Source organism: Phalaenopsis equestris, unplaced genomic scaffold (genome assembly GCF_001263595.1).
Source record: "Phalaenopsis equestris unplaced genomic scaffold, ASM126359v1 Scaffold000010, whole genome shotgun sequence".
Lineage (NCBI taxonomy): Eukaryota > Viridiplantae > Streptophyta > Magnoliopsida > Asparagales > Orchidaceae > Phalaenopsis > Phalaenopsis equestris.
The window spans coordinates 35,479-46,010 of NW_018164452.1; the positions used below are offsets into that span (position 1 = coordinate 35,479).

General features: G+C 39.1%; 1 protein-coding gene across 1 annotated transcript; it reads right to left on the reverse strand.

Moving 5' to 3' along the window:
- Positions 1–568: 568 nt before the first annotated feature.
- LOC110018327 (uncharacterized protein ECU03_1610-like) lies at positions 569–1,527 on the reverse strand. The gene is made up of 2 exons (XM_020715606.1): positions 1,333–1,527; positions 569–1,254 (listed from the first exon to the last, which is right to left on the reverse strand). The coding sequence occupies exons 1-2, from the start codon at positions 1,444–1,446 to the stop codon at positions 793–795; spliced, it is 576 nt and encodes a 191-aa protein (XP_020571265.1). The 5' UTR covers positions 1,447–1,527; the 3' UTR covers positions 569–792.
- Between the last annotated feature and the right edge of the window lie 9,005 nt (positions 1,528–10,532).

The window sequence follows — 10,532 nt, forward strand, 5'->3', positions numbered from 1 at the left end:
AACCACCGCTCTTAGCTTATCAAGAGATTATTTATAATCTTTGTAATAATCACCGCTCTTAGCTTATCAAGAGATTATTTATAATCAGCTTATTAGTAGATTATCCAATAAATTGCAAATGCCCCACATACCCTTAATAAATCCTGATATATATAGAATTTATTAAATTCTATTAAAATTAAATCTAGTTTGAACCCAAGCATAACATGGGGCTCATCTGGGAGAGCTTATAAGTATGTTTCGTCGGCTTATCCGAAAAAGTGGTTGAACCCGATAGGTTACCGGCGGGTCGCATTTCAAAATAAACTACTTATCCGAATAAGCAAAAGCTGCACCAAACATAACATACTTCTCCAAAATCCCCTAAAAGATACAGGTGTGTTGAATCTAGTAAAGCTCCAATTTAAACCTCCTAAAGTTACAAGTTAATCTTCCAATTAGTATTTCAATATGCTAACTAGAGTCAATACACAACCAACTCCATAGCATATTAATCATTCTAAACTATTATGTTCTCAATAAACAAATACAAAGACATTATTATTGGCGTTCAACCAAAATGATCATGTATTGCTCAACAGTAGAACAGATAATCTCATTTTCCTTTCATCTATCCATCCATTCTAACCAAATTAAAACCACAAGAAACCTGCAAAGTATACAACATCCCAACTCTAAACAGACAAAGAAAGCAAAATAAACAGAAACTAATCCATCCAACTTTTCCAATTTTCCTCTGCTCCGATCTTCCTGTCCTCTGAATCCAAACCAAATTAACATGTGTCACATCAATCACCACTTCCCACGAGCAACATCATCCTCATCCTTCCCCACCACCGTCTCCTTTATCTTCTGCGCCGCATCATTTGCAGCCCCCACCACTCCCTTCACAGCCTCCTTCGCCTTCTCTGTCACGCCATCACTAAACTCTGAAGCCTTACCCAACCCCTCCTTCGTTTTCTCCTGCGTCGTCTCCGCAGATTCCTTCGTCTTGTCCTTGGCAGACTCCAAAGACTCTTTTGCACTATCTCCTATATTTTTGGCTCGCTCGGTGGCACTGTTGGTTGTATCCTTGGCCCAATCTGCTGCAGATTTAGCATTATCCTCTGCTTTCTCTTTTACACTCTGCGCCTTCTCTTTGGCGCTCTCTGATCCTTCCTTCAGCACATCGCTAACTCGATCAGCAGCCTCAGCTGGCTTCTGCCGGATCTGTCTGTCCCTCTCGTTCTCCCCATATGATGCCTTGCAGAAGTTCTGAAAGTATTCAGGACAAAAGCAGGTTAGAATATCATAGATACTGCAGCAAAATCATGCATATCCATATTAATTCACCTGCGTAGATTTGAGAGGGAACAATATATGGTTGGGCTTGCGCAATGAAGGGGAACGGAGTGGATGAGAGAGCTTGAGGAATAAGCTTCCGCTTCCATTGAACATCATCGCCATTTTTCGGAATTCTAGCTTCTTACGTATCTCTTCTGCTAATCTTTTGAGTAAAGGTTGTGTGGAGTTCTTGTTGCACGAAGTTTGCAGATAAAAATAGGCAAGGCCGGATGAGGTTAGAATAACGAGATGGGAAGATTGTGATGACACGTTGCATGCATGCAGGGAGGTTCATGCTTAGTCACCATGGGAAGAATGTGTAACATAACACCTGTTATTATCCACTGGTCATTTTTCTTAGTGCTTTAGTTTCTTTTTTCTGGATTATTTAAGCTTTTGAGGTGATGTATTTGTTTATAGTACTTGTAATATCATTGGCTGCCATAATGAAATTGAATTGAGCTTAATGATTCGATATAGCACCCTTTGGATAATGCACTACGAATGAGTTCAATTTGCATAATGTAGAATGAAATTCTGATGAAAATTTGTGAGGGCCATGCAACAGAAATTTATTCCAAAACAAATAAATATGAAAAAAAAAACTTTTATTACTAAAGAAGTTCTGCTTTGAACCCTCATCAGGCCCAAAAAAAAAAAAATCATCTCAGAAAGTAGCGTAAGAAAATTTCTGACCTTCTTCTTAATGGTATTGTAGAGGAGCTGCTTTAGGGCCCATATAGGCAGATTTTTTTTGGCGCGGTGTGCTTTGAAAAGGCGGTTGGGTCTATTTGGAAACAGGGCATTCCTTAAATATTCTATCTTGAAATGCGGTCACGGGTTCAACTTCACGGTCTGCATTTCTTCACGTACATATTACCCCGCTAGTTCCTGCGTCCCTCTCTCGCGTTTCTTCTGCCTCTCTCGACACCGTGGCCACCTCTCTCGCGTTTCTTCTCCTCTAGCTACCTCTCTTGATCACTTTTATGAAGTTTTACCCTGTTGCCTAGGTATCTCTCTCATTTCTCTCTCACACCTCTCTCCAATGGCAACTTGTCTTTCTTCTCTCTCTTTTCTCTTTGATCTCCGGTTATTGTGCACAGTATAAAATTCATGTGCTCATTTTCTATGGAATGGCTTTCTCTTTGCGATTTATGGCTTTCTGATTTGCCGTATGTAGGATTTTGTGAGAATTTTATTGAATCGATCCTGAGTTTTCTCGTTTTGTGGCTTTCTCATTTTCATCTGTAGTTATTGTGAGAATTTTATGGATTTTGCGATATGTAGGGTTTTATGATTTGTAGGGTTATGTGTAATGATGTTTCAGGAGCCCTCTATGTAGATAGAACTGCTTCGGGTGCCTTGTATGTAGATATCACTGTTTTAGGTGGTAACACTATTTGGGTGCCCTGTATGTCACTGCCTCAATTGAAAAATATGGAATGGAAGATAGGTTTTTTTCGGGTACCCTGCATGTAGATAACACTATTTCGAGTGCCCTGTATATAACCATTGAGAATTTGAAAAATATGGGTGCCTCGTAAATAATGTTTCAGGTGCTTGGTTTTTGAGTGAGAATTTGAAAAATATGGAGTTGCGCTTTATCTTTACCTCCTCTAATTTTTGAGTGAGGATTTAAAAAATAGATGAAATAGTGCTTGATTTGTAGATAGAAATGTTTCAGATGCCTGTATGTAATTGCCTCAAATGAAAAATATGAGATGGGCTTTTACCATTATCTTTGATGTTTATGTGAGAATTTGAAAAATGGATGAAAGAGGGTGTTGATTTTTGTTGTAGGTTACGAGGAGGTGGTGGTGTGTTGTGGGAGAAGTTGATGTGCTGGTGTGTGGAGGTGGTAGTGTCTATGTGGAGGTGTTGGCGTCTTTGTGCTATCTGTGTGGTGGTGTGTGGAGGTGGTGGTGTCTGCGTGGAGGTGTTGGTGTGTGGTTGTGGAGGTGGTGGTTAGTGTGCGGTTGTGTTTTTTTGGAGGTGTTGGTGTGTAGAAAAGGAAGTGGTGGTGTGGTGGATGTGTTGGTGTCTTGATGTGCTGGTGTGTGGAGGTGGTGGCATTAGTGATGATATTGTGGCATTTCTATCTTTCTTTGATTTGTGGTATTGTGGCATTCCTATTTATGTTAATTAGTTTCTTCATACTAGTAATATAATGGTTAAGACAAATGAGGCTGGTTAATCTACAATATGTGATAAAGAGACAAAATTAATATTTAGCTACTTTTGCCTCAACGAGGTCGAACTAGAAAAGAAACTGACAACCAATTCCAATTAGAAAGACTGGCAAAATATTATTAAAAATTCAAGGAAAGTACAGGGAGAGAGTAAGACAGGAAGTGGTTAAAAACAAGTGAGATCAACTAAAAAAAGTTTGGAAAATTTGGAAGGAATTGAAGCGAGTATCAACAAGCTTGGGGTGGGATCCGGTAAAGCGATTTAAGCTTTTGATGAGAGGTGTGCAGAGAGACCAACGGAGAACATTTTTGAAATGACCCCTATTTTTATCCAACAACATATATGAATCTTTAGGTGATGTCTGCTGGAAGAAAATTTAATTACAGTGGAGTCAATCCTGATTTGGAGGAAAAGTTGAAAAGTATGTTTGGAGGTTTTGTGGCAACGAGCAACAATACATGTGCCCCCAGTGAGGTGGGTGTCGGCCAACATTTAAAAAAAATGAACTTCTTTAATTTAATTTAATTGATATATAATTTTGATTTTGAAAATAACCTTTTAACTTCTATAAAATGAGACCGAAGAGATCTCTTTTGTCTAATAGTTTAAATAGTTGAGTACAATACCACAAATAATATGCCACCCCGAGAGATAAGTATATCACTTGCAAGTAGGCTCAGCCACTTAAACTAAGAAATTTATGACTTTTGTTTCGTTTGTAAAACCCTATCGTGATCGACAGTTTTCTTATCTAATATGTAAAGATTAGACAGGGTTTATTTTACTTGGGCTCTTAGTTCACTATAGAGGCAGATCCTTATAGTTAATTACATCTTAGGCAATCAAGATCACTTAAGAATACTCTCGATTAATATAAGGGTTTTCATATTCAAGTACTCAAAGTTTAGTGTCCACGGTCGCTTATAGGAAAAGTCAAGTGGGGAAAGGACCAAATAGGAACTGTTATCTAGGAGTCAAAGAAGCGAGAAGTAAGGAATGTCACAAATCTTGAGGCAGACCTCAATGACTTCCCAAACTATCCTAATGTTTGGCTTTACATCTTGTAATTGAATTTATTTAATTTTTCCTCCTACCATTTATTTAAAATTTAGGGCTTACACTTACACAATATACAATTATGCAAATAACCTAGAAATATGGGAGGATTTATGTCGTACCAAACAAACAATCTTGGAATCCTAAAGAAGTTAGAACTTATATTGCACAACATGATTATGCAAAAGCCTAAAAAAGTAGAGTGAGGATTTATGTCGTGCTAAAAGAACTACCTCGAAGTCCTAAGGGTTTATGTTATTCAAAACTAAGGAAAGTTTAGTTCAAGTGGATCCACTTCATTGCTGAGTATTGATCATCATTTGAAGTTGTCTTTCGTCCACTTGCATCCTCGTTCTGCTTCTCGAGCAACTGGCTTCAAGCTCCTTACTTATGATGGTTATGAGTTTAAGGTTTATGATTGAACTCGTAATTATATTTGAGTCCTGAGGCTTGCTGTAATGTTCCCCCTAAACATGTGTCCTATTGTTCTCTACCCTAAAGGCCTTTACAGGCATATTAAATTATATACAAGTAAACATGCTATAAAGTATGAAAAAGAAACGAAAAATACAGTAAAAAGATAAAAATGATAGAGTGTACTTGCCACCCCCGAAGCAACTACTAAGAGATTAGACATAGCGTTTGAATATTTGAATAAAATTTGAGGGAACAAAAACAAGTGCATTAAATTAAATAAGCCCATATAAAAGATCGAGGCTGAGTGTAAGAATTTCAAGTTGTGGGGTGGACTCAAAATCATCATTCCCGAAGGACTTCGTAGGTAACTATCGGCAATCTATGTGTATAAAGTTTGACATCGGCTAAAGATTACCAGCAATATGATCAAAGGAGGGCAATCCTTAGCCCCAGTCTAGATAATTGACAAGTAGACATTTACAATGTCACATCCAAATTTTATATTTTTTCATGCATAAAAGTAAGGTAGACACATAGCTATAAAAATATTAGTTTCACAATAAAATGTATTTGTCTTGTCATTATTTTTGTATATTTTATAAATCAGATTGTCCATAAGTCAATCACACTATCGGGCCAGGACCACCGACAACCTCAAAAAGTAGGGATTATCTCTTGTCAAATATAGGTGAATAGTAGTGTCAATCCTGTACCCTCATAAAATACCCGGGCCAGAAGATACAATACTATTGTCATCACAAATTTATCACTAGATGCCTTTCTCATCTCCGTCCGTGCCACCAAAACCTTCAACTTACACCACCCCAATAATCTATATGTGGCTATATTTTAAATATCCCTAGTTACCCACAAGAGTTTGAATACCATTTCCAAGACTTATACCCTTGAACATTGGGTTTTACTATAGGTTAAGTGGAGGTAAGATAATTCTAATGATTTGACGGGAGCCTAAATCATATATTGGTGGATCCTTATGTTTTAAGGATGATTTTCCTCAACAAATTGTAATAAGTCCAAATGTCCTATAAAATGTCTAAAATCTTGCAAAGGGGTTCAGGGAGTGACCCAAAACAACTTTAAAATCTTCTGGACCATTTCAAGTTCATTTGGCCTAGTTAAGTTGTTGAGTTGATCAACCTAATAATATTAGGAATCTTTCATATTTTAATCATTCTCAGTGTGGTCTTGATGTTTTAATTTTAGCCCATGAGTATGACAAATAACTTTTAAGAATTATAAGTAAGTACCCTTAGGGGTATGTTTGGCTATTAAGGAATTTTACACCCTTCACTTTTAGTTAGGGCTTGAGCTTGTTGTGTTTTAAGATGTACCATCACTTATGTTTTCTTTTGTAATCCTTTTCAAATAATATTAAATCAAACCCAATTCACTATCAAGCTTTTAAAGGCTTAGTGACAAACTTATAATTTTGAAAAAGTTTTGTAAAATGTGGTTTATCCTTATAGAAAGATTCAATTATGCTTAGCCATTGATTGAGCTCCATATCGGTGAATTAATGATCTTCCAACTCATAACCCTCACTCTTGGATCATCCAAATCATTCTTTCTTCACATAGCCAACAATTTAAATAATTGTATGACAATTGGGTCAATTGGTCAAGAATTGATTTAAATTGGTTTAGGCCCAATTTGATTTGATCAACCATGGTTCCGTTAAGTGTTAGGGTCAAAGGGGTGTGTTGGAATTTCAAGTTGATTTTTAGGGCTAACTAGGGGTTAACAAGGCCTTAGATGAGGCTAGGGATCAATTTTGGTAGACCCCTCTCCCACTGCAAATTTAGGTGTCATGGTAGTCCCTAGGGTTCATAGGGAGCTTTTTAAGGGTTTGGGTTTCCTACGTGACCCAGAACATGTCTTACTCATGGAAGGAACTTGGACCTCTTGTCAAGTTTAAAACCTAAATCAACTAAACTAGGGGGTTTAGGGTTTGAACTTGTCCTGATGAGGCCTAAAAGGGCATAACCCTAGTCTGAGGGCTATGTGCAAGTAAGTGGGTGAGTCCTCACAAAAGTGAGGTCAACAATAAGCTTGGTTCCTTAAGCCCCGTGCCTCAATCAGATCTCATGATTGGATATGAATTTCAACATTTTCCTTCCTAATCTGATCATCCTAGTTGGCTTTCAAGTTGAAATAAGTACCTTAACATTCTTTCGTGACCTAGTCGATCTCTTTTCTTCTTAAGATTGAACATAAGTCCTAAGCACTTTCCTTCTAAGTTTGTTTAGACCCACAATTTTGGTTGAACCGATTCCGTTGACGGCGTAAATAACATTGGTTTATGAAAAATTTGGCTACTTCCGACAAGAGTACTGTGCCTTAGCATTGCGACACAGTTGCTGCGGGTCCTTTGTTGGTATCAATTTTTGATGTCACGAGTTTAGGATGTTCGCTTAAATACTATGAAAGTTTGCTTGATGCATGTGTTAATTCTCGTAGTGCAAGACATCCATTTAAGACCCCCTAACATGTATTGAAGGCCACTCAATTGGAGTCATTTTGCTAGTCTCTCAAATTTGTTTAGGCAAAGGCTGGTAGGCATTTACTGGTGGGATAGCTTCAAAGGAATGACAGATTTCATTGAAACAACCATACGTCAATCAGGCTCAAATTGCCCCAATCATGATGCATTTGTTTGGACAACCTTAAATGACAAAATAGACACTGCGAGCGCATCTGGAATGTAAATTTTACCTAGAGAGGACATCCATTTTATTTTTGTTCAATGTACGAATGAATTACACAAAACTTGATGCATTTTAAAAAAATAATTATTTTCAAAAGAAAGGAAGAAAAAGAGGGCTTTAATATTATAAAAGAATTTTATAAAACCTTTTTTTTCTTTTGCTTTCCCGCAATCCTCATGCAAAGTAGAGCTCCCCCATATGTTTCATTCATCTGCCATAGGCTTGGCTCCCTCTTCCTCACCATTGACGAGCCCTCCTGCCATCGAAAGCCACCTTCGGCGACAACAAACCATTATCAACCTTCTTCTTCATGAAAGTCATTGCACTTCCTTTGTCGATTCACGATCAAAGCCCTCAAGGCCAAGATCCTATGGCTAGTGTTCACTCATCGATGAGCCCTTTTGTCGGTCTCCCTCTCAGCCAGTGTCCCTCCTGCCGACCTCCTTCACATAAGTGAGTCTTTTTGCTCGATTCCCTAAGCCACATGCGCCTCTTGTCGGCTCGAGCTTCCACCTCGCCACTTTATTTCACACACAGTGCCTCCCTCTCATGCATGAAACCCTTGCTGGAGTTGAGGTTCTTGTCAGCGAACTTCCCTTTGCCTAGCCTCCTACACATGCAAAGTAGACGTGATGCCCTAACTTTCCTCATGTCTAGCGCCCTCTCACAGTCAAACAACCATCGACCAATCTTTTTTTTTGTGTCACCTTGACTGACGTCAGCCTCTTCTTGAGATATTTCACTAGCATCCTAAGCTCCTCCTTCCTCTCGGAGGCTACACTACTTCCAGTGTGAGCTTGGTTGCCTATTCCTCTTTCAAGAAACCGGCTCGGTCTCCTCTCCCATTCTTGAGCAGTGGTCCCACGCCGACATCTCTTATTGCCAGCTTCTCTCTTGTGACGCTCCTATCGATAACGCTCTTGTCATTGCAGCTAGTCATCAGCCCATCCTCTCTTTGGTCAACTAGCTCTCCCTTGAGGCTGATGACTGAACTCCTGAAGAATTTGATGCCTCTCCCTCACTGGAGCTTCAATCCCTCTCATAAAGGTAAATGTTGGTCATATTTTCTTTTGTGTTGGTCATATTATTTTATGTCATGATCAATTATTTTGGGCATGCCCTCACTTGTTTGCTTGCTTTCTCAATCTATGCATGCTCGTCGGCGCATGGTCAGGGCACTGATAGCTTGGAGCAAACGGTGAGGACATCTTCAAACATCATAAAAGTATAGCCCCTCTGGCTCAGTTCATTTTCTTCTAGCAGGCCCCTAAGATCTATGTTAGAGAAAGATGACAAAGTTTTTTGAGATAGAGAAAGCCCCATAAGTTAGGATCTTTGTGATTCCCCTACTAATACAAGTGTAACGAATATCTAATTTTAGCTCCCAAACACCATGCAGTCTAGATTGCAGTAATCTCGTGATTATCTTGGTGAATTTGCCATTTTGATTGGAGGGATGAAGTCCGCTTGATCCAGAGAATGAAAGGTTCAATCAATCATTCACTAGGTTGTGAAAATCCTTACATTGAAGGGTTTTTTTTTCGTGAAGATTCTTCCTATGAGGAGTTTTCACATTTTAGCCAAGCAATCAGAGGCTAATCACTTATCGCTTTGTGTGTATGAGCGGTTGGACACACCTCTCCATCATCTAACTTAGCTTTCCCGTTAGATCGCTAGCATGAGTATGACTTGCTTGCATGCCCAAGCATTCTTGCTAAGTACATCGCATGAATCTGAAAATTGAATAAAAAATGTCTCATTTTTATATGTTTCATCGATCGATTGTCCATCTTATCGGTTCGACCAGCTATCTTTATGTCGACTCTGCCAATCAGGTGCAGCTGGCTTGATCGAATCGATCGACCATTCCCGTTGGTTAGACTGATTGGCCGCCTCTGGCTTGATAGACCCAATCAACCTTCTTTGCAGGTTCAAATGGTCACTTGCCACCAGCCAGATCGCTTCTTCATATCTTTGACTGATTGGCTACCACCGGCCTAATCGACTTGATTGACCTTCTTCATCAGGTCAACTGATCAACCGCCACCAACCCATTCGGCTTGATCGACCATTTTCATTGGTTCAACCGATTAGCTGCTTCCAGCCCAATCATATTGATCGACTCCACTTGAATGGAATTATTACATGCTTGTTTATACTACTTTCATGAACACATTTGCAATTGTACCCCATCTTGCACCGATGAGCATATGCCCCCATTTGCTCATAGTGGGCATTTGTGCCCCCTTTGGGTACAATACTTTGTGCCCGTACCTTGACATTCCACATGTCACCGTGCACCACTTCACATGTGTTTGCATTTGCACATTTTTCACTCTTGCATGTTTTCCTTGCTTGACATCCTGCATGTTCATCGCTTGCATGTCTGAGGTCTTCATTTGAGTCACTGTTTTAACACACTCATTTTTTACATTCACGTGTCTGCTTTGGGAACAACTTTTACATCAAGTCTACCCAATGCGTAATTCTCTCCAACAAGAAGTACATTCCTTTACTTTTTATGGAACCTCTTCGGAGTCATAGGCTTTTTCTTAAATCACTATTTTTTACACACTCACTTTTGACAGTCATGTGTCTTCTTCAAGGATGGCGTACACATTAGGCCTATGCGGTGCATAATTCTCTCCAACGAGAATTATGCCACTTCTCCTCATATGTCACTGCTTGGGACTGTCGTATGTGTGTTGCATATGTCGCCTCTGAGTCATCCTTCACAGCCTTTGAACCCACTTGAGACGTGGTGCTCTCTTCCATTCAGATACACGATTCTTATTGAGATTGAGCCAATGTCTTTTGAAA

What these genes read in the sequence shown, in the direction of transcription:
- LOC110018327 (XM_020715606.1), bottom strand. Translation starts at nt 1,446, where the DNA reads ATGGCGATGATGTTCAATGGAAGCGGAAGCTTATTCCTCAAGCTCTCT. An exon ending in TCCCTCTCAAATCTACGCAG is followed by an intron (nt 1,255 to 1,332) that starts GTGAATTAATAT and finishes GAATACTTTCAG; the next exon opens with AACTTCTGCAAGGCATCATA.